Raw genomic sequence first — 25,338 nt, 5'->3', positions numbered from 1 at the left:
ATCGTACAAATGCAGGATTTAAATTGGTTAAATGCATATATATACGAAATAGTCTGAAATTAAGTTGGGATCCTCTTAGAACAAAGGATATTAAATTGCATATTACGGCAAATAGCCGTTTACAACCCACGTATTTAAATCTATTATATAATATTATATGTACCCTATATAAAGGCGCCCTATTATCTTACATGCAGTCATACAGTGAACCTGATAACACCAAATATATATAGAGGTAATAAGAGCCCTTTGAGTAGTAAATGTTATCGAAACTCTATATATAGTGGAATGCATTGCAAATTTTAGCCAGTGAGATGCTAAAGGTCGACTTTATCAATATTTGACTTTGACGCCATCCAGGTACAACTTAATACAGATTTTAAGCGGTGAGATCATTCAGCACTTTTAAGATAATGTACATTTAAACCTCGCCATCAGAAAAAACGCAAAAAAATAAAATTGATATGTAACAGTAGCAGATCTCCATTAGCCATAAGCGTTTTAGCAAACAAACCGGGATCCGTGAACCTCGGTAATACTGTTTTATTCAAATAGAACGAACAACGTTCTGTATGGCAGCGGAAAGCTTAATACAATGGATAAAGCTTAACTTTCAATTCCCCTTTAAATTGAACTTTGAATTCCTTTTTTTTTCTGGAGACATGCTCCTCACTAAATTGGTTTGTTGTTAACGTTTTTTTTTTTGATTCGTATTTGTCGGGAGAGTTTACATAGGAACATGGATGTTTCTTTTGGGGAGTTTAGTCCCTTCATTCTAACGCCCGCTAGTTTGTTGAAGATTTTCAAATTTAATGGGCAAATATTTACCAGGGGGTTCGTGTTGATTTTTTCATAATTTAAGGGTGTTTTCTTTGTAGATTAAGAAAAATAAATCGTTTTTTTTTAAATAAATAAAAATGTGTACTTAAAGGGTAAATATAAGTAATCTAAGGAAGTTGAAGGAAGTGAAAATTTTTGGTAGTAAGTATATATTATTAGCTTCGTACTTTCAACAATTTAAACAATTCACTTGGCGTATCAATAACCAATACCTAAATGGGGATTTTATTCCTGCAGATTGGAGAGAGGCAAAAATATCGTCCATTCATTAAAAAGGCATTTTAACGAGTTTTTCTTTCCGAACTATTTATGATTAATATTTGCTTTTCCCAAAAAAATTATATCAATTTCTTGTCTTTTCCAGGAAATTCATCGTAATTATTTGCACTTTTCAGGTAATTTATGATAATTTTTTTGTTTCTTCGAGGCACTTCAATTAATGATAATTCTCAACTGCCTGGAATAAATAAAAATTTGGATTTTTTTAAACTAGAACTTAATTTTTGCTTTTTCTCAGGCATATTTTACAGTCATTTTAATTAAATTTTTCAAGGCAATTTGTAGTTATTTTTTGCCATTTCCAGGCAATTCAATTAAATTTGCTCTTCGACTGCCTGAAATAAATAAAATTAAGTTTTTTTTGTTCCAGGTAATTAATTAAGTTTATAAGCTTTTTTTATGCTATTTCTATATTTTTCTTTCTTCCAGGAGTTTTCTTATGATTGCTTTACTAAATTTTTTTTGTACAATTTCCCCATAATTTTTTCGCTTTTACAGAGAAATTTATGGTCGTTTTTTAACTTTTTTAGGAAATTATTGTAATTTTATGGTAATTACTTAATTGTTATTTTTTGTCGTTTTTAGATAATTTATAGTCATTTATGTGCTTTTTTGCAAACAATTTAGGTTGTTTTACCTCAATAAAATACTAAAAATTGGCTGGAAAATTCAGGAAATTACTAATAAATGTAATGAAAAAACAATAAAAATTGTTCAAAAAAGGCAATAAATTACCTGAAAATTTACGAAAAGTTGACTAAAAAAAGCAAGAAAAGTCTATAAATTACATGGAAAAGGCAAATATTAATTATAAACTGCCTGGAAAAATTAAAAAAATTATTTATGTCACCTAGTTGAGAGAAAAAATTTATTCAACCTGGAATAAAACTCTTTCTTAAACCTGCTTGGAAAAAATCTAATTTTTTTTAATTCTATGCAGTTAAGAAGCAAAACTAATTGAAATGCCTGGAAAATGTAAACAATTACTACAAGTTGCCTAAAAAAGACAAAACGTTACTACAAATTTCCTGTACAAAAATAAAAAATGCCCATAAATTTACCTGGAATTAGGAAAGAATTGCCTGAAAAAAATTGATAAATGACTGTTAATGTGCGTGGTAAAGGTGAAAAATGTACCTATTTGATGGCTTAGAAAAATCCCTATTTCACGCATGTGAGTAACTTTAAAGCCGCGTTGACACGGGTCAAGTGAACTGATCATGTCAAATAAATTCATATGAAATGAACGTTATTTGAACGTGTAAACCGACAATTCATTTGGCATGCTTGATTTCAGATGAATAACTCGCGAATTGAATCTGGTTCAACTTTTTGGTTCATGTCGAAGAAAACAAAATGTCCGCGTCACGTTGGACGGAAGAGAAATCCATAAATGTTACCAAAAATATCCATGTTTGTGGGACTGTAAATGTTTAGATTATAAAAATAGAGATAAGCGGGCAGCTGCAATTACAAATGTTATCACCGAAAAAAATACGAATTAAAACAATTCGAACAACATACTCTGCCGAAGTAAGAAAAATTAACTCATCTATGAAGAGTGGAGCATAACTGACGACCTATATACACCTACTTGTGGATCGTTCAAAATTACTGATGATTTACTACGAAATACAGTTGTTTTACGTGAAACGCATGATAATTTGGTAAGTAAAAGTCAAATGAATCAGCTTGAAAAATATAATCAGATTATCATACAATCATATTCATCTGCCATGGCACTGAACCAGTAGTACTAAAATAATTAGCATAACTGTCGCGAATCTTTGAAGCACGTTCTGAATAATTATTAGTGCCTTGCCGGCCTAGTGGAATTGTTGCTTTTGGAAAAGTCCCCCATGATCCGGGTATAACCTGTTCCCTATCCAAGTCCTCCACATCTACTACACTTTTTGGCACAAGAGTCATTTTTACATCTAATTGACTTAAAAAATTCAGTTAGATGTAAAAATGACTCTTGTGCCAAAAAAAAAACAAGTTTTTTTGTAATACATGCAACACATTTTTGTGCATTACTGGCAACAGAAACTGTTTCATGGAGTTCCATAGCAAATAAACTTAAGTTTACATTTATTTTGCTGCGCTTTCATAGGTCTAGACTGATGTTATTGAAAAAAAAATTATATATTAGGAATTTTTGTTTAGGTTAAGACCCAATGTCCATTTTAATGGACGTCATGTATCTGTCAAAGTAAGAAAAAAAATAAAAAAAGTTCAAGCCTCACAACCCTAACTTAACAAAAACATGTCCGGGTCCCAGGAGGATAATCCTAATTTAAAGGATGGCCCTAGAAGACTTCGTCGTTTAATCCATTCCCTACACCAAACTCTTCTTTTTCGTTGATTTTTTGTATTCTGGATTGATTGTTTTAATTCATTTGCTATAACTACCACAGTTTCCAAAACAATGCGATTCATTTCTGTTCTAGACCCCATGTTTTATTCAACTGAAATAACTTCAAAGCAAATGAAAAATTTAAACCTCTTTATATCATCATTTCATATGAATTCATTTGACATGATCAGTTCACTTGACCCGTGTCAACGCGGCTTAATAGGTTTAGCTGGAAAAAACTAAAAAAAATATTTTAAATTGTTTAGAAAAAGTCTATAAATGACAGATAAGTTATCTAAAAAAAAATAAAAAATCTCCATTAATTTCTCTGGAACAGGTAAGACATTACTATAAATTTCTTAAAAGAAACTGCATATAATATGACTGGAAAATATCGTTTAATCACGGTTGAATTTATTTTTTTTTTAAAGAAAAATTGCCTAAAAAAATTTTTTTTTTTATAGAACGTGCATGAAAGAATTCACTTTTATTTTATTTTGAGAAAAAAAAATTATAGAAATACCTGGAAATAAGAAAAAAAATATCATCGATTGCTAAATTGCCTGAAAAATCCTGGAAAAATTAAATCCTAATTATAAATAACTTGGAAAATTATAATTGTTATTTATTCCAGATAGTAGAGGAAAATTATCATTTAATTATAGGAAAAAAATTCCTTTTAAAACCTACTTTTTTTTACTCTACGCACGCAAGAACCAAAATTATTAACAAAAAAAATTTTTTTTTATTTTAGTATTTTTTATGGGAATTTATAGTCATTTTTTCCCTTTTACAGACAAATGAATTAACTTTATTCCTCAACTATCTGGAATAAATAACAATTTTAAATATAATTAAAAATAATTTTTCCATGATTTGTCAGGCAGCTTTATATTGATTTCAGGCAATTTAGCAATCAATAATATTTTTTTTCTTATTTTCAGGCATTTCTATGATTTTTTTTCTCTCAAAATAAAATTGGATTCTTTCATGCAGGAAAAAAAAATGATTTTAACCGTGATTAGACTATATTTTCCAGGCATATTATATGCATTTTCTTTTAAGAAATTTATAGTAATGTCTTACCTTTTCCAGAGAAATTAATGGTGGTTTTTTAAATTTTTTCAGATAATTTATATGTCATTTATAGACTTTTTCTAGGCAATTTAAAATATATTTTTTTAAATTTTTTTCAGCTAAACCTATTAAAATTACTCAGATACGTGGAATAAGAAATTTTCTAAGTCATCAAATAGGTACATTTTTCACCTTTACCAGGCACATTAACCGTCATTTATAAATTTTTTTCAGGCAATTTTTTGCTATTTTCAGGCATTTTTTATTTTAATTTTTGTACAGGAAATTTGTAGTAACGTTTTGTCTTTTTTAGGCAACTTATAGTAATTGTTTGCATTTTCCAGCCATTTCAATTACTTTTGCTTCTTAACTGCATAGAATAAAAAAAATTAGGTTTTTTCCAAGCAGGTTTAAGAAAGATCTTTTTCCAGGTAATTGAATAATTTTTTTAGGTGAAAAAATTTTCAAGTACATTTTTATTGTTTTTTCATAAAATTTATTAGTAATTTCCTGCATTTTCTAGCCAATTCTTAGTATTTTATTGAAGTAAAATCACCTAAATTGTTTGCAAAAAAGCACATAAATGACTATAAATTATTTGAAAACGACAAAAAATAACAATTAGGTAATTACCATAAAATCACAATAATTTCCTAAAAAAGTTAAAAAACGACCATAAATTTCTCTGTAAAAGACAAACAATTATGGGGAAATTGTAAAAAAAAAATTGAGAAAAGCAAATATTGATCATAAAAAAACTCCTGGAAGAAAGAAAAATATAGAAATGGAATAAAAAAAAGCTTAGAAAGTTAATTAAATACCTGGAACGAATAAAACTTAATTTTATTTATTCCAGGCAGTTAAAAAGCAAATTTAATTAAAATAACTACAAATTGCCTTGAACAAATTAATGAAAATGATTATAAAATATTTTTGAGAAAAAGAAAAGTGATCATAAATAGCTTTCCAAATTTTTATTTATTCCAGGCAGTTGAGAATTAACAATAGTGCCGCGAAGAAACAAAAAAATTATCATAAATTACCTGTAATAAATAAAATTATATTTTTTTTCCAAACAATTTGTTTCTTACTTTTATAAGGCAATTTATTGTGATTTTCTATAATTGACCATGGATCGAAGGATAGTCGAAGAAGTTCTCGATTTTTAAAAACGTGATTATTCAACTGCCTGTAATTATAAATCACTTAATTAATATAATCACCCTATTAAGTATCTAAAATTAAAAAAAAATTATTTCTAGCACACCTGCCTGAAATCACTGAGTAACTGGCTAAAACACTGAATAATCTGCCTAAAATATCAAAAAAATAATTTAGATTCAACTGCCTGATATTTTAAAAAATCCATGCTTTAACTACCAAGTTTTAGAAAATAATTTAGCGTCCTAATTTTAAAAGATGATTGCTCAACTGCCTGGAATTATAGATTATTTAATCCCTATCAAGTACTTAAAATTTAAAAAAAAAATAATTTTGGACTCACGTGCGTGAAATCATCAAATATATACCTGAAAAACTGTAACTGGCTAAAACAATAAATAATCTGCCTGAAATTTCAAAAAAAATTATTTAGATTCGACTGCCTGATATTTTGAAAAATCCATGGTTTAACTACCAAGTTTTAGAAAATAATTTAGCGTCCTAATTTTAAGAGATTATTGCTCAACTGCCTGGAACTATAATTTATTTAATCCATATCGAGTGCCTAAAATTAAAAAAAAAAAATAATTTTGGACTCACCTGCCTGAAATCACCAAATATATACCTGAAAACTGTAACTGGCTAAAACATTAAATAATCTGCCTGAAATATCAGAAAAATAATTTAGATTCAACTGCCTGATATTTTAAAAAATCCATGCTTTAACTACCAAGTTTTAGAAAATAATTTAGCGTCCTAATTTTAAAACAATATTGCTCAACTGCCTGGAATTATAAATTATTTAATTCCTATCAAATACCTAAAATTAAAAAAAAATCACGAACTCACCTGCCTGAAATCATTAAAAATCCACGACTTAATTGCCTAGATTCAGAAAACCGTTCAGGTTCACGTTCCTAATTTTCTAAAACATAACGACTTAAGGGCCTGGACTTTAAAACATTAATATGTTTATGCCACAAATGCCTGGAATAATAAATTAATTAATTTTGACTTAACGAATTAAATTTAAAAAAAAATAAATAAACAAAATAAAATTATTATAAATCCAGGGTGAACAAATCGACAGTTTCCACTCAAAATTCATCAGTTTGTCAATAATCTGACAGTGGTATGGTGGTTATGACGCCATCTAGAATTAAATGTTCTCCTCGTCAGTCGGTCAGTTTGTTTATTTATTTTTAATTGTCATTGCTACTAACCTGAATGTACTCGATGATGTATTAGCAAGAACTTTAACCGCTAAAATAACTGAACTTACTCAAAGACGTTTTTTATGGGCCATAAGTTTCCATCAACACCATATTTCCTACAAGAGCTTTATTATACAAAATAGTTTCATTATAGTGGAAATTTCTCTCATGCACTCGCTCAATCCCTCACACGTAGCGATTCTTCAAAATTGCAATTTTCTCACACATTCGAAACAATTTTCCCCAAAACAAATCGAAAAGCCTTTTTCCTATTTTTATAAATTACATACGTTCTATACGGGCCAACAAGGGAAAGAATGAAAACTATAATTTATCGCACGAGTTTCCTCGAAAATAACGTTTTATATACATACATACGGATATACATAAATATGTATTATGTAGAGTAAAAACATGGGCGTGGCCACACTAGCAAATTATAGTCATTGTAATTGGGCGTATATCAAGCAATTTCCAGAAAGTCGTTCAATTATTTTTTTAAAGGGTTGTAAAGAGTTTCCACGGTTAACCCTTAAAATATATATAAATTAAATGGCACATTATCATTAATAAAACCCCCGCTTAATGGACGGTAAAAGTTTTATTATTTAAAGTGTGGGTTTTTAAGGTGAAACCTTTAATTTTCTCTAAACAGTTTAATGGTTCATATAAACGGTTATGACCCCGTGTAAAATTTTAAATGGTACTTTTTGATATATATAGGAAATTGAAAATCTTGGAGGGCAAAAGTAATAAAGGGTTATACGATTTTAAACCCTTAAGGGATAAAGCAGTAGGTACTTATTGACTTTTTTTTTAACGTAAAACGTTAAAGCAATATGTCCCTAATAAAAGTTTTATGGAATAAGATCAAGTAGACAAAAGTTAAAGAAAAAACAAATATATTTCGTCCTAGTTGCGTAAGTAAGCACAAGCTGGAAGTGTATTACAGGTAAGCTTTATTTATTGTTTATTGTACTAAATATAAAAAATTGTATTTTATTATTTATGCATCTTATAGAAAATTAAAATGCCTATAAAAAAGCTTATTATAATTTTTCTCGAAAATCCAAGAGGAAGCGAGTTATTTGACATTTTTTGTCATTTATATGGTACCGCCCCTCAATCTTAAAGAGTGGAACCACACATAAACTTTTTTTATTTACTGATAAAAAATTCGTAACTGTTTTACGGCAGTATGCCTTACAGGGAAACCTTGTTATTTTTATTTTCTCCATAACTTGAAAAATATTAGTTGTATGAAAAAAAATTATACTAATCAGTATTGTACACCGGAAGTTTCTCTATAAAAAAGCTTTTTTGTGTTTTTTTGATAACTATAATAGTTTTTGAGAAAATCAAGTTTGAAACTCTGAGTTGCCAAGATTTATGGCTAGTCAAGGCACATTTTGGTCCATAACTCAAAAACGGTTAAAGATATTGCAATGAAATAATTTAAGTTATACAGTTTTTTACACGAATGATCTCAAGAATTTTACTTCAAGGGTCATTCTTCAAAAAATAGCGCTTCTTTCAATTAAACGACTAATTAAAGGACTATTATATTACAGAATACCTTACAAGGGAGGGATTAAATTTTGTATTATTACTGATCTTTTAATATTTTTTTATTGTTATTTCCTTCATAACTTAAAAAATAATAATCGTATGAAAAAAAATTATATTTACCAATATTGTATACCGGAAGTTTCTCTATAAAAAAGCTTTCTTGCGTTTTTTTGATAACTATAATAGTTTTTGAGAAAATTGATTTTGAAATTCTCAGTTGCCAAGATTTATGGCTAGTCAAGGCACGTTTTGGCTCATAACTCAAAAACCATCAAAAATATTGCAATAAAATAAACTGTAAAATACTCGGCAAATATTTCTGAGTAAACTTTGATTAAGGTGCAAAGAGTTTCCATGAAAACTTTTTAAGTTATACAGTTTTTTACACGAATGGTCTCAAGAAGTTTACTTGAAGGGTCATTCTTCAAAAAAATAGCGCTTCCTTCAATTAAACGACTAATATATGGTAGAATACCCTACTAGTGAGCAATGAAATTTTGTATTATTACTCGTCTTGTAATATTTTTCTTCATTGTTATTTCCCTCATAACTTGAAAAATATTAATCTCATGAAAAAATTGTATTTACCAATATTGTGGACCGGACATTTTTCTATAAAAAAGCTTTTTTGCGTTTTTTTGATAACTATAATAGTTTTTGAGAAAATCGATTTTGAAATTCTGAGTTGCCAAGATTTATGGCTAGTCAAGGCACGTTTAGGCTCATAACTCAAAAACCATCAAAAATATTGCAATAAAATAAACTGTAAAATACTCGGCAAATATTTCTGAGTAAACTTTGATTAAGGTGCAAAAAGTTTCCATGAAAACTTTTTAAGTTATACAGTTTTTTACACGAATGGTCTCAAGAAGTTTACTTGAAGGGTCATTCTTCAAAAAAGTGCGCTTTCTTCAATTAAACGACTAATTAAAGGACTATTATATGGCAGAATAGCCTACAAGGGAGGAATTAAATTTTGTATTATTACTGATATTTTTTTTATTGTTATTTCCTTCATAACTTGAAAAATATTAATCGTATGAAAAAAATTGTATTTACCAATATTGTACACCGGAAGTTTTTCTATAAAAAAGTTATTTAGTGTTTTTTTGATAACTATAATAGTTTTTGAGAAAATCAAGTTTGAAACTCTGGTTGCCAAGATTTATGGCCAGTCAACGCACATTTTGGCTCATAACTCGAAAACCGTTGAAGATATTGCAACGAAATAAATTGCGGAATACTCAATAAATATTTCTGAGTAAACTTTAGTAAGGGTGCAGAGTTTCCATGAAAACTTTTAGAGTTATAAGGTTTTTCACACAAATTGACTTAACACTTCAATTAGACGGGTCATTCTCCAAAAAAATTGAATTATTACATTAAACTACTAATTAAAGGGCCATTATAGTGTAGTATGCCTTACTGGGAGGACAACTAGATTTTTATTATTAGTCATCTCGTTTTTTTTTTCATTCTTATTTTTTCTATAACTTGAAAAGTATTAATCGTATGCAAAAAATTATACTTACCAATATTGTACACCGGAATTTTTTCTATAAAAAAGCTCTTAAGCATTTTTTTGATAACTGTAATATTTTTTGAAAAAATAAATTTTGAACCTGTAAGTTGCCAAGATTTATGGCCAGTCAAGCTACATTTTGGCTCATAACATAAAAACCATTAGAGATATTGCAACGAAATAAACTGTAAAATAGTCAGTAGATATTTGTGAGTAAACTTTATTAAGGGTGGAAAGAGTTTCCATGAAAACTTTTTAAGTTATAGAGTTTTTCACACATGTTGACCCAAGACTTGCTCGAAGGGTCATTCTCCCAAAAAAATCCAATTCTTTAATTAAATGACTAATTAAGGCGCTATTTTAGGATTTAGATGCCTCTCTGGGATTCAATTAAATATTTATTATTAGCCACTTTTTAATTATTTTTTTAAATTTTTATTTCCTCTCTAACTTGAAAAATATGATTCGTATGAAAAAAATTATAATTATCAATTTTGTAGTGCAGAATTTTCTTTATAAAAAAGCTTTCTTATGTTTTTTTGATAGCTATAATAGTTTTTGAGAAAATCGATTTTGAATTTCTTAGTTGCCAAGATTTATGGCTAGTCAAAGCACATTTTAACCTATAACTCAAAAACCATTAAAGAGATTGCGATGAAATAAACTGTAAAATACTCAGTAAATATTTCTAGGTAAACTTTGCACAGAGTTTCTATAAAAACTTTTTAAGTTATAAAGTTTTACCCACAAATGATCCCACAAACATTGTTTGAAGGGTCATTTTCTAATAACCTACTGAAAAATTAAATAGAAAGGGAGTTATTTAACATTTTTAAGGCGTTTTTATGGTACCACTCCCTCAAGACCTTACGCAATCTTAAACGGTGTTACCACATAAATTACTTTTTTGTCTACAATTTTATTGGCAATAAATTCGTGACTGTTTTAGGGTAAAAGTGAATAATCAGGCATGAGATGTTAAAGGGAGGGTAATAAAAGAACACTTCTGTAAAAAGGGTGAGTTTTATTAACTGTAAATCCCCGTATACCACTTTAATTTTTTTTTTATAAAATTAGTTAATTAGACACTCAAACGACCCTGCCATGTTGAGGAAATTACCGGGGGAAGTAATAAAACTGCTTTCTTGCCTTACTGGGGAGGGAGGTGATAAAATCTTGTTAATTTTTGTTTTTATTTCCTTCATAACTTGAAAAATAATAATTTTATTGAAAAAATTATTAGTTACCAATATTGTAAATTGGGACATTCGCTATAAAAAAGCTCTTTAGGTTTTTTTGAGAACTATAGTAGTTTTTAAGAAAATCAGTATTGAAATTTTTAGTTACCGAGAATCGAGGCAGTCAAGAGACAGTTACCATAGTTGCCATTACTTTGAGACTACTTAATGCACCTTGATGCAATAAACGGTAAAATACTCAATAAATGTTTCTTTTGAATTTTGTTAAGACTATAAAGGGTTCCTACTCAAATTTTTTGAGTTATCGAGTTTTTTTACTGCCATGTCAAGTAAACTTGCTTTTAGAGGTCATTCTTGCCTCAAAAAGCCGATTACTCAAAAACCACTGAGGCTATCTTAGCGCAATAAACGTCAAAATATTCAGCAAATATTTCTCTTGTAACTTCGTTCAGGCCATAAAGAGTTTCTAATGAAACTTTTTGAGTTATGAAATATTTCCCGCCACCAAGGTATCAATTTTTCCCCCAAAATTAATTAAATTTCCAAATCTCGTTAAACTCGTGCTCATTAATTCTATTAGGATAATTTTATGCATAAGCCAAACGAAGGCGAAGTTATCAGACAAGACCAGGAAACGAAAATCCCTCGGAGGGGGAAAATTTACAAAAAAGAAAAACCCCCAGAAAGTAATTCGTTTTAAAACTAAAAACCGAGAGAGGGAAAACTTTTCGATGCATTTTAAGTGCCCCTTGTACTTTGTAAGGTGTCGGACAGCACCGTCAATTGGGTTTATTAATTATTAAAGGGCGGCTTTTAAGTGTATTAGATATTGTATATTAGATTAGAAGGGTGAAACTTTGAAAAATCGCCCCCGGGCACTTGGAAATTCTATACTCTCCAAGGATTTTATCATAATTTACGTTAGTATTAGATTTTTAAAATATACAGGAAATTGTAAGAAATTTAGGGACATTTGGTTCACCACGTTTGGTTTACAGCACCACGTGGTGCCAAACTGTCAAAAAATGACAGTAGTGATTAAATGTTCACTAGATGTAGGCAAATTAAATTAACGTTTGTATTTATTTTAGATGGCCTTGTTTCTATAATAGACATTGTTTGGTTACGGGTTAATTTCAACATTTCAAATTAAATTCATAAAGCAAATTGCCTTGGAAATGAAAAGAAAATTAAAAAATAAATTATTGGTGCTGATTATTCGACCGCCAAGTCGGCCAAGAATAAAATAAAAGAAAACAGATTTTTTTGAGAAAATTTCAAAGGAAAATCCATTATGCCAGTTTCGACAGTTAAGATAATATTAATTTGAACATTTTGAATTAAATTCAGATAAAAATGTCGTTAAAAAGTCCCTTAGAAACAATGATGAATTAAAAAAGAAGATTGGTGCTGCTTATTCGACCGCGGGATCGGCCAAAGATAAAATAAAAGAAAACGAGTTTTTCGGTGCGATTTGAAGGGCAAATCAATTTTGCCAGTTTGTATAGTAAAGATAATCGTAATAAGAACATTTTGAATAAAAAAATTCCCTTATAAGAAAATGGAAAATTAAAACAAATATATTTTGGTGCTGCTTATTTGACCGCAAATTCGACCAAAGATAAGATAAAAGAAAACGAGTTTTTCGATGAAATTTGAAAGGAAAATCCACTTGTCCAGATCCTACAGCGATTTTTAAAAATAATTTCACCAAGATTTTGTTTGTTAATTTCAGCATGAAAACCAGCAAAGACTTGTTTCTAATTCCCAAATTGCTGATGATAACGGCCGGCACGTGGGAACTGGAATTAGTGGGATCCTCAGAGTTAAAAAAGAAATTTTACAAAGTTTACTCGATAATTATGTTCGTAGCCTACCATACGAGCCACGTCTCATTTTCCATCAAGTTTATTGAGCTTTTAGGCGGGGACTCTATCGAAAAAGGTTTGCACTAAATCTATATAAAAAAAAATAACTGTACTTTAATTTGTTTTGTTTTTTAGTGGTTGAATCGGCCTCCATGATAATAATCGTATTTCTGCTAGCAATAAAGATGGCGCTGTGTCGCAGAAAACAAATGACAGAAGTCCTCGATAATGCCATCAAGAAGAAAAACACTTTACTAAATGATGAAAATGGTTTTTCGCAAAAAATTTATTCGGGATATTTTCGGTACGCTTTGATCATCAATATATCCTTAACCGCTTGGTCCTTCTTTGTGGGCTTATTCTTGACTGTTGGTGGTAAGTATCAATTAAAAGTACATTCCCAACTGTACAATTGAACTCTTTTCATCCCTCCCTCGTAACCTAAAAAACGAACCCTCCTCATCTAAAATGAAATTCACGTAAAGGGCAGTTTCTAACTTACTCCCCCCCTTTGGCTATCTCTGGCTCCTTGTCATTCTCATCAAGCCCTAAGTTAACTTTATTGCTAAATCAACTCAGACAACTTTAGTGTCCAATAAACGAAATGTTTCGTGCATGTGCGATGAATTTTGTACAATTTCAGGGTCCTTCGACTATTTTAAACCATCGAAGGATTTAACTTTGAATTATACCGTGAAGGAGTTGAAGCCTTTACACGTACTACTATGGTATCCGTTCGATCAAGAGGAATATTACGGTTTGGTGATATTTTACGAGTTTTTTTCGATACTGTTTTCGGATTTGTACAATAGCTGTCTACAGTCTCTGTTGAATACTATGATGATTCAAATAGCTGCTGACTTAAAGATTTTACAGTACAATTTTAGGAGCGTTGGGAGTGGTAAGGAGACGGCTTATGAGGATTTTAAGAGGTGTGCTAAGAGGTACCAGGAAGTTATTGTGTAAGTATATTGGAATTGTAGAAATATATTGGGCACACTGGCTTTAAAGGTCCAAGTGATTATATAGAAAATTGTACAATATTAAATCGGAATGGTGTGTCTCTGTGGTCATAAAAAAATTGTACTTTTCAAGTGAGAGCAAATAGTCGTAAATTTAAGGTACTAAGAGAAAAATTGTAAATTTGAGGCACACTGAATAGTATAGGTTCCTAATACCACATGCCTTTATACAATAAAATTCCCATGCTAAATTTGTATTTTGAAACTTATGAAAATTGTACAATTTATTATAGATAGCAGAAATATCAGAGTTTTTAATTTAATATTCCAGGCAAGAAAATTGTACATTTATACATTTCCGCAAAAAAATTGTACACCTATGACGTCCTTTATTTTTTAAAAATTATTTTATGGAAGTAAATAACAATTTTATTATATTCTAGATTGAAAAAAAAAATAAATTGTACAATTTATGTCACAAATGGGATCGAAGGGCTTTATATCTTGGACAAAAAAAATTAAATAATTACTTAATTAAAGCAAAAATTGTACATTTATTGAAAGTAGTAACAAACCTTAAATCCAGGATCTTAGATAAGAAATTTGTACCTTTATAGTTTTCAGTACAATAATTGTACATTTAAGAGATTGATTTTTGTGTAAACTCTAGAGCTGAGGTAAGAAAATAAACACAGCCCAACCCTAAGTTAAATGAAAAAATAAATTGTACAATTTACGTGAAATGGCGGCAAACAAAATTTTAAAAAAGACCTAATTTAAAAAAAAATGTACATTTAAGTAACTGATATTTTTTCTTTAATTAAAAATTCAATCAAAAAATGAATCCAACCCAACCCTGGAAGTACAAGAAAATTTACATTTACATTTTTTAATAGAAAAATTGTACATTTAATTAACTGATATTTTTTCTTTAATTAAAAATTCAATCAAAAAATGAATCCAACCCAACCCTGGAAGTACAAGAAAATTTACATTCACATTTTTTATTAGAAAAATTGTACATTTAATTAACTGATATTTTTTCTTTAATTAAAAATTCAATCAAAAAATGAATCCAACCCAACCCTGGAAGTACAAGAAAATTTACATTTACATTTTTTAATAGAAAAATTGTACATTTAATTAACTGATATTTTTTCTTTAATTAAAAATTATATCAAAAAATGAATCCAACCCAACCCTGGAAGTACAAGAAAATTTACATTTAGATTTTTTAATAGAAAAATTGTACATTTAATTAACTGATATTTTTTCTTTAATTAAAAATTCAATCAAAAAATGAATCCAACCCAACCCTGGAAGTACAAGAAAATTTACATTTACATTTTTTAATAGAAAAATTGTACATTTAATTAACTGATATTTTTTCTTTAATTAAAAATTCAATCAAAAAATGAACTAAACCCAACCCTGGAACTACAAGAAAATTTACATTCACATTTTTTAATAGAAAAATTGTACATTTAATTAACTGATATTTTTTCTTTAATTAAAAATTCAATCAAAAAATGAATCCAACCCAACCCTGGAAGTACAAGAAAATTTACATTCACATTTTTTAATAGAAAAATTGTACATTTAATTAACTGATATTTTTTCTTTAATTAAAAATTCAATCAAAAAATGAACCCGACCCAACCCTGGAAGTACAAGAAAATTTACATTTACATTTTTTATTAGAAAAATTGTACATTTAATTATCTGATATTTTTCCTTTAATTAAAAATTCAATCAAAAAATGAATCCAACCCAACCCTGGAAGTAGAAGAAAATTGTATATTTAGATTTTTTAGCAGATAAATTGTACATTTAAGGGACTAACTATTTTTTTTTAATGAAAAACTCAAGCTAAAAATGAATACAACCCAACCCTGGAAGTAGTAACCAAATTGTACATTTATAGTTTTAAGTGTAAGAACTGTACATTAAGGAGCATAGCTAGCAAATATTAAAGTAGAGTTTTGGTCATAAAAAGAACGAATTTCAGACCCTGGGTTAAAAAAAAAATTGTACTTTTTACTTAAAATGGTATGAAAACCAAAGAGAAAAAATTGTACATTTTGTTGATCCAAAATCTTAGTCTAAATTGTACAATAATTAAGGCCTCAAAAATGGTATATTTATAGTTTTAGGTATAAGAACTGTACATTTAAGAGACTGGTTAAAAAAAAATAATCCTAAGATCCTGTGCCGTTAAAAAATTGTACTTTTAACTCAAAATAGCATAAATAAACCAAATAGATAAAATCATACATTTTAGTGGACAGGGTTTCCATGAGCTTTAGATCCGAAAATTTTAGGTAGCAAAATAGTACATTAATTGTAGCTTCCAAAATTGTACATTTAAGAGTCTGGTTAAAAAAATTACAAGAGAATCCTAGACATGAAAAGTACATATTTTTTACCCAGGGCTGTTAAAAAATTGTACATTTTAATAGATATGGCCGCTATGACGTAGATACAAATTCTTACAGAGCCAAATTGTGCATTAATTGTTGCTTAAAAAATGGTACATCTAAGACTCTCTCAATATAACACTGGACATGAAAAGTACACATTCTAGATCCTGGGCCGTTAAAAAATGTACTTTTTACTCAAAATAGGATAAAAACAAAGCAAAAAAAATTTATATTTAAATAGACATAGCCGCTTTGGATCCATCATTTCAGGAAGCAATATTGTACAATAATTTTAATTTCAAATATAGTACATTTATATTTTCTAGTTACATTAAAAAGTATGGTTAGAAAAACATTATACCTAGAAGGAAAAAGTAAATTTTTAAACCAGGGACTAATAAAAAAAATTGTACTTTTTACCCAGAATGGTATGAAAACCAAGAGCCTTGTAAAAAATTGTATATTTTAGTAAATAGGGCCACCAAGGGTTTTAAATCCAAACTTTTAGCAACAAAAATTGTACATTCCCGTCCATAGATGACAATTACATAATTTATCTTTTAAGATAAATTGTACTTTTTATAGAGTGTGACAGGAAATTCAAGATCGTAATTCAAGAAGTAAAATTTATTTTTTATATTGTAGACTCCCATAAAAATTGTCTTAAAAAATATGTATATGTCCAAAATGTTGTACAACTTCTTTTGGAATTTTCAGGCATACAACCGAGCTAAACAAGGCCCTAAGATACACCTTACTGATCGAATACGTGGTATCTTCGATCATGCTTGCCTCGATTTTAGTACAAATCTTAAGTGTAAGTACAACTTCTTTAAAAATCATTCAAAAATTGTACTTTTTTTTTCAAGGGCAAAAAGGCGATATTTAACACATTTTACTTTGGGATTTTGGCGTTTCAATGGTGTCTCCTGGCCTGGAACGCCAACGAGATCAAACAACAGGTAAAGAACGGCCGAGGGTAAATTTTTAAAATTCTACCCCCGTATATCCCTCAAATCCGTAGAAGAATTCCTGTTTAAAGATTTCTCCTCGCGATAGGACAAATACTTTTCTGATATTCCGTTACGCTCTGAAACTGACATACTACTATCCCGGTTTTCCAGGAATGAGTCCTGAATAGGAATGAGGGACGCCCCAGCGTAGCTCGTATATGTTCGATATTGGAATGATAAATACAAGCAATTTTGTTGTTTTCTCTTGATTAAATTATCGCAGAAAATTGCAGAATTTAGAAAAAAATTGTCCTTTTTGCTATAAATGTAAGGTAAGGAATGCTTTTATAAAAAAGAACTTCAGCTATGAAAAATAGGGAGCATTCAGCTTTATTGCAGATTTTAGAGCCTGAGCTTATGATAAAATTGTGATGATTTTGTCATAAGCTCAGAATGATTGATGAACCACAACCATTGTAACAAAATAGTTGTACAATTGTTACTAATGTACTATGGCTCGAAAAGATAACACAGGGAAGCAAATTGTACACTTGTTTCTGCCATTTTCACGTGATGAAATTAACGAAATTCAGGTTTAGCGAAAAAAAAAAGAAAACTCTATTAATAACCGATCGTCGGTTGAAGCCAAATTAAATCGTTTCATATTTCCAGTTGATCGGACGAATCGAACGTGGCGACCTAATGGAAAGTAAACTGTACAGGTTGATCGAGATTTCTGCGCTAATAGTTCCTAATTAGACCGTGTACAGTTGAATGGAAAAAGGGGGGAAAAGTTGGAAATTCTAATGTGGAAAAATTGATCAGTTTGTAAAAGTTTTCTTCAGGGAAAAACTTCATGGGTATTTGTTTTTGAAAGGAGAGGGGTTTATAAGGGTGTAATGGTTTTTTTGTTTTTTTCCCTTTTTGATGGCTGAGTCTTTTTTGAATAAAACGCTGAAACAGGTGTCCAATGAATTTGTTAGAAGAACCCGTGTTTCAAGTTTCAGATCTATATCTTAATTAGTTTTTGAGATATAAGCTTTTTGTCCTTTGGAAATTTAATATTTTTTTAAAGAATTTTTTCGCAATTCCAGGGATAATTTCTGAATTTTCAATTTTTTTTTTGGAGAAACGTCCAAATAATTTACTAGGATAAGCTGTGTTCCAAATTTCATATTCCTAACTTTATTAGTTTGTGAGATATAAGCATGTTGTTATTAGGAAATCCAATATTTTTTAGAGAATATTTAGCAATATCCAGGGATGATTTCTGCACTTTTGATTTTTTTTAAAACGCTCAAATAGGTATTTATTAAATTTATTAGAAGAAGCTGTGTTCAAATTTTCAGATCTCTAGCTTTAACATTTTTAGAAATATTAGCATTTTGTCCCTAGGAATTCCATTTTTTTTTTAATGAATTCTTGTCAATTTCAAGCGACTATTTCTGCACTTTTCATTGTTTTTTAAAGAAATACTAAAATAGAAGTCTAATAAAATTGTTAAGAGAAGCTGTGTTCCAATTTTTGTATTTATAACTTTATTACTTTTTGAGATATGAGCATTTTGTTATTAGGAAAACCGTATTATTTTAAAGAATCTCTTCGTAATTCTAGGGATAATTTCTGCACTTTTGATTTTTTTTGAAAAAAACGCTAAGATAGGTGTCTAATGAATTTATTAGAAGAAGCTGTGTTCAAATTTTCAGATTTCTGGCTTAAACATTTTTAGAAATATGCGCATTTTGTACTTAGGAATTCCAATTCCTTTTAATGAGTTTTTGTCAGTTTTTTGTTTCAAGGGATTGTTTCTGCACTTTTTGTCTTTCTTTGGAAAAAACACTAAAATAGAAATTTAATGAAATTATGAAGAGAAGCTGTGTTCCAATTTTCACAAATCTAGCTTTATTAGTTTATGAGCATTTTGTTACTAGGAAACCCAATTTTGTTTTTTAAACTAATTTTTGGCAAATCCAGAGATCATTTGTGCACACGCAAAAATAGGTGTTCAATGAATTTATTAGAAGATGTGTTTAAATTTTCAGATCTCTAGCCTTAATATTTTTAGAAATATGAGCATTTTGTCCCTAGACGTTCCATTTTCCTTAAAGGCATTTTTTGATTTTCCAGGGATGATAAATTTATTTATAAAAAATTTGGAAAAAATGCTAAATTAGGTATGTGATGAATTTATTAGAAGAAGCTGCGTTCGAATTTTTAAATATCTAACTTAGATAATTTTAGAGATATGAGCACTTTTTTCTATGAAATCTCCATTTTTTTAAATATTTTTTTTATCAAATTCCAAGACTAATATCTCTATTTTTAAAAATTTGTAGAAAAAATGCCAAAATGGGTGTCCAATGAATTTATTAGGAGAAGCTATGTTCCAATTTTCACATCTCTAACTCTCTCGGTTTTAACGATATAAGTTATGTTGTTATATTATATTAATATGTTGTTGGTAGAATAGAATGTATAAAAAATTTTGAATGTACATTTTCTGTGATTTAAATAAAAATATTCCGTGATTACTAGCAAATATTAAGAGTTCATTGTACTTGCACGCAGTCCTTTTTGACAAACTTTTTGTCGACTATTTTGCCAGTTTTAGTTATATATTTTTCTCCAAGAAGACGAGCCTTCTTTCTTTCATTTCGCTTCCATTTATCAGGGCATCTTCTTTTTCGGCTACTTTTTCCTATATCTGTACTAGAACTCTCACTACTACTACTGCTAGACATTATCATTTTTAGTGAAATTATCAGCAAGTAGGTATTTACACTCAAAAATTTAGGATCAATCGAATACAGTGCAAACTGGCCGTGACTCGTGACTGCTAACTAACATCAAGAAAAAAAACAAGATGGCAACTGACAGACTTACCGACTGAAGCAGCTCACGCGCAATATTCCCACATTGGGTGGAAGAACGATATAAAAGCTGGAGTTAACGCGAAATTACCCCCTTATCATAAAGCATATAGGTTTCAAAAGTTATATCGTTTTTCGGTCCATCAGATAGATTTAGTGTTAAAGATCATTTTTGCTATCTTGGTTTAAAATCACTTTTTTTGGAGTTATATGGTTATTCCACTCACCGATTATTAAAATCACCTGAAATGTTTACTAATTTAATTAATAGTTAAAATTTAAGTTAAAAATTATTTGATAATTCCAAGCAGTCGAACTGTAGATTTCAGGCATATTCATTAAACTTATGTCTCAAATGCCTGAAATAATTAATTAATTAATTTATAGTTCAAGTTAAATTTATTTTGCAATTCCAGGCAGTCGAACTGTAGACTTGTTACCACCTCAGACAATTTAATTAATGTTATGACTCAAATGCCTGGAATAATTGATTTAAAAAATCATAGTTACAATTTTTTTAAATGTTAGGGACTTTTAATTAAAATCATGTAAAATTTAATTAATTCAATAATAAATATTGTAAGTTAAATATATTTTATAATTCCAAGCAGTCGAGTTGTAGATTTTTTTACCATTTCAAGTACTTTAATTATGCCTCAAATGCCCGTAATAATTAATTAATTAGTTTATGGTTGACGTTTAAATTAAAAATTATTTTACAATTCCAAGCACTCGAGCTGTACATTTCTTACCATGTCAAATACTTGAATTACAGTTATGACTCAAATGCCTGAAATAATTAATTAATTAATTTAAGTTAAAATTATTTTCAATTCCAGGAATAACAAACAACAAATACTTGAAAGACAAAAACTTATTACAAAAGTTACTGCAGAATCCCGAAATTTAATTTCAAATCTCTGTAAGACGGAAAAATTGAAAAATAATCTTTAATACCTGCAAGACATTTAAAAATGACGTCAAATGCCTGGAGTAAGAAAGAAAATTATTTAAAAACTCTGGAAAGCCTTAAAAACGTAAGTTAAGTGCCTGAAATTAAAAAAAAAATCAAATGGTAAAAAGACATAAAAGATTAAAATTAATGCAAGAACAAATTAGTACGGAAGCCTGAGAACGACCATAAAAAAATACGTCAAATGCCTATAAAACGTGAGAAGTTACACTAAAAAAAAACATAACATTGGTGGATAAAGAGCTTAAACGTACGATATAAATGAATTCAAATGCCTGAAATGTGGAATGAAATTGAATATTGAATTAAATGAAAGATTACTCAAACGCTAAATAAAAATGAAATATTCCAAATCCCTGAAAAACATTAAAAATTAATTATATTGAGTGCCTGGAATAAAAGAAAAAATTACCTTAACTACTTGAAGGTCATAAAAGAACAACCTAGAAGCATAAAAGAATCAAAATCCTCTAGAAAACTTGGAAAATTATACCATGGAATAAAAGAAAAAATTATTTCAAATATCTGGAAAATATTTAAAAAAATTACGTCTAAGGTGCCTGGAATAAATAATAATCACGTGCAAATATTTAAAAATATTTTGATATTTCTCAAATATCGTGATTTCCAAAGTGTACTACGGCCTTCTGGAATTTTAATTAAACTCATGTAACCATAACGTTTAAGTTAAAAAAGAAATTAAAATTCCAGGCAGTCGAATTGTGAACTTTTTCAGGCACTCTAATTAAAGTTATGATTGAAATGTCTTGAAGTAATTAATTTATAGTTTAAAATTATTTCACAATTCCAGGCACTTTAACTGTAGGTTTTTTTTTTGTTAAATCGTCAGGCACTTTTAATTAAAATTACATAACAATCACCTGAAATATATACTAGTTTAATTAATAGTTAAAATTTCAATAAAAAATTATTTGACAATTAAGCGATCTGAAAAAGTTAAAAAAGATCCCAACTGCCTGGAATAAATAAAAATTTATTTCAATAACTTGAATCATATTTTCCATTTTGACCCATTTTAACTTCTTAAGGAAAGAAATACCTCAAATGCCTGGAATAAATAAAAATATTAACCAGAACCTTGAAACACGTGAAAAAGCATTTTAAATACCCGGAAATTAGGAGAACAAGACACCAACTGCCTGGAATAAACGAAAATTTATTTCGGAAATTAAAAACTTATTTCAATTGAAAGAAAACTATACTAGAAACTTTGAATAAATAAAAGCTCATTTCAAACGCCTGGAAACTGTAAAAAAAAAAGACCTAAACTACCTGGAATAGGCGAAAATTTATTTCAGGTGCTTGAAACAAATGAAAACTTGGTTCATATGCCTGGAAACTGGGAGAAAAAGACGCCAACATCCCTGGAATAAGTGAGAATTCATTCCAGGAACTTAAATGATATAAAAACCCATTTTCAAAAAACCCAATGACATTTTATACCAGAAACTTGAAGCAAATGAGAACCGACTTTAAATGCCTGAAAACTGAAAGAAAAAGATTCCAACTGCCTAAAATAAATGAACATTTATTCAAGGGAACTTCAGGGAAAAAGATCCCAACTACTTGGAATAAATAAAAATTTATACTAGGAGCTTAAAACATATGAAAAACCACTTTAAATACCTGAAAATTAGGAGAACAAGACACCAACTGTCTGGAATAAACGAAAATTTTTTTAGAAATTTAAATCATGTGAAAACTCAATTCAACTGCCTGGAAAATTAGTTAAAAAAATAATAATGGCCCGGAATTAATGAGAATTTATTACGAGAACTTGAGCCATATAAAAACACATTTCGGTTGCCTAGAAAATTGAAAAAGACCCCAACTGGCTGAAATAAATGAAAATTTATCCCGGGAACGTGAAGCAAATGAAAACCGATTTCAAATGCCTGGAAACTGGGAGAAAAAGATCCCAGCTGCCTTGAATAAATGAAAATTTATACCGGAAGCTTAAAACAAATAAAAACTTACTTCCAGTGCCTGGAAATTAGAAGAAAAAGGCCACAACAGCCTTGTTCGAGGAACATGAATCATATGAAAATACATTTAAACTACCTGGAAAAATGGGAAAAAAAACTGCAATGATCTAGAATAATTAAAAATAATTTGATTATAAAGCAGTCGAACTGTAGATTTCAGGCACTTTCATTAAAGTTATCCCTCAAATGGCAGGAATAATTAATTAATTAATTTATAGTTAACGTTCAGGTTAAATTTATTTTGCAATTTCAGGCAGTTGAACTGTATATTTTTTTAAATCGCCAGGCACTTAATTAAAGCCATATAAAAACCGCCTAAAATATTTAATTAATTAAGTAATAGTGTTGACGTTTAAGCTATTTTATAATGCAAGCTGTAGATTTCTTAAGATTTCAGGCACTTTCATTCAAGTTATGCCTGAAATAAATAATTAATTAATTTATAGTTAACGTTTAAGTTAAATTTATTAGAACATTGAATTTTTATGCCACTATTGCATGCATCCTCCATTCGCGTTTTAACCTCTTAAAACGGGAAAACCTCCTTCAACATAATTAATTAAAGCAGTTATAAATAAAGAAGAATAACATTTTGTTCCTAGAAGTTTTTTCCATTTTTTTTAAAGATTTTTTTTTTGAAATTCTAGGAATAAAAAAAAAATTTTTTGACGATTTTGAAAAAAAAACACTGAAATAAGTGCCGAATGAATTTATTAAAGAAAACTACGTTCCAAATTTTACGTTTTTAACTCTTTCAGTTTCAAAGATATGAGCACTTTGTCCCTTAAAATCCCATTTTTTTTAAATATTTTTTTCTCAATTTCCAAGACTATAAACTCAATTTGTTTTTAATTTTTTAAAAGAAACCCTAATACAAGCATTTAAATAGAAGGAGCTGTGTAATAAATTAAAATACAAATCTCTAACTTTATTAGTTTTAGAGATATGCGCACTTTGTCCCTTGGAATCTCGTTTTTTTTGTCAACTTCCAAGACTAATATGACTCAATTTGAAATAAGTGTCTAATAAATTTAGAAGAAGCTGTGTTCTAATTTTCAACTTTCATAGTTTTAGAGGTATGAGCATTTTCTTCCCTAAAAATTTAATTTTTTTTCTCAGATTTTTTTTTATTCCATGGCTAATATCTTCCCTATTGAATATTTTTCAAAAAAACCTTTAATGAATTTATTAGGAGAACCTGTGCATTAATTTTCATATCTTTAACTTTTCTGGTTTGAGAGGTATACGCATTCTGTCCCTCGAAGTTCCAATTTTTTTAAATACATTTCCAGCAATAGTAAATTTAGTTTTTAAACAATTTTGAAAAAAACGCCTAAAAAGGTGTCTGATAAATTTATTAGGAGAAGCTGTGTTCCAATTTCCACAGTTCGAACTTTTCAGCATCATCAGCATTTTCTCCCTGGAATTCTTTTTTCAAATTTTTTTTAGAACTTTGAACTGGTTAAAATATATTTTCTATAATATATTTTTAGAAAAAACTGTGAAACAAATGTCTAATAAATTTATAACAACATTCACACCTCTAACTTTAATTAATATAGAGATATGAGCATAAAGATATCATTAAAAGACCTGAATAAAAATTAAAATGCCTCCTAGATAAGAGGTGACTTTAAACACTTTAAAAATTGCTCAAAAGACTTATTTTACTAATTAAAGAAATTATTTGCTTTCAGAGCGAAAAACTCGCAATGTCAATCTACGAAAGCAACTGGTACGAACACACCAAACCGACCAATCAATTGGCCTTCATCACCGTTTTAAGGACGAGACGCCCCTTGTACTTAACCATCGGCCCTTTCGGAGAAATGTCCATTAATACCGCCATTTCTGTGAGCAAACCCTCGACTACTTCCTTTATAATACATAAATAAATAAATTGTTTTCAGACCCTGAAGCTGGCTTACTCATACGTGTCCATTATGTCTTAGTTCAGGACGTTCCTCGCACGACACCACCATTAGCAGTAATTTGAGTCTTAAATTCATTATTGGTTTATTTTTATAGCATATTAAATTTCTTGTAATAATATTGAAGTTTGCAGATGA

At 28.9% G+C, this 25,338-nt stretch overlaps 1 protein-coding gene across 2 annotated transcripts; it reads left to right on the top strand.

Moving 5' to 3' along the window:
• The first annotated feature begins 290 nt into the window (after nucleotides 1-290).
• Nucleotides 291-25,338, top strand: LOC126736553 (odorant receptor Or2-like). 2 transcript variants are annotated; one of them, XM_050440953.1, is made up of 8 exons: nucleotides 291-386; nucleotides 12,953-13,161; nucleotides 13,221-13,460; nucleotides 13,729-14,047; nucleotides 17,185-17,284; nucleotides 17,337-17,429; nucleotides 24,967-25,122; nucleotides 25,180-25,338. In XM_050440953.1, exons 2-8 carry the CDS (start codon nucleotides 12,954-12,956, stop codon nucleotides 25,219-25,221), a joined length of 1,158 nt encoding a protein of 385 aa, XP_050296910.1. In that variant the 5' UTR covers nucleotides 291-386; nucleotide 12,953; the 3' UTR covers nucleotides 25,222-25,338. The 2 variants fall into 2 exon arrangements, with proteins under 2 accessions (XP_050296910.1, XP_050296909.1); XM_050440952.1 differs by lacking the exon at nucleotides 291-386 and adding an exon at nucleotides 7,852-7,879.

This window comes from Anthonomus grandis, chromosome 5, assembly GCF_022605725.1.
Source record: "Anthonomus grandis grandis chromosome 5, icAntGran1.3, whole genome shotgun sequence".
NCBI classification, from domain to species: domain Eukaryota; kingdom Metazoa; phylum Arthropoda; class Insecta; order Coleoptera; family Curculionidae; genus Anthonomus; species Anthonomus grandis.
Note: the sequence above shows the minus strand (reverse complement) of the source record. Positions and strands in the feature narration are given on the sequence as shown.

Excerpts from the sequence above, each read along its gene's own strand:
- LOC126736553 (XM_050440953.1), top strand. The coding sequence starts at position 12,954 with ATGAAAACCAGCAAAGACTTGTTTCTAATTCCCAAATTGCTGATGATA. Across the intron at positions 14,048-17,184 it reads AGGTACCAGGAAGTTATTGT|GCATACAACCGAGCTAAACA; the intron begins GTAAGTATATTG and ends TGGAATTTTCAG. Across the intron at positions 25,123-25,179 it reads CCATTAATACCGCCATTTCT|ACCCTGAAGCTGGCTTACTC; the intron begins GTGAGCAAACCC and ends AATTGTTTTCAG.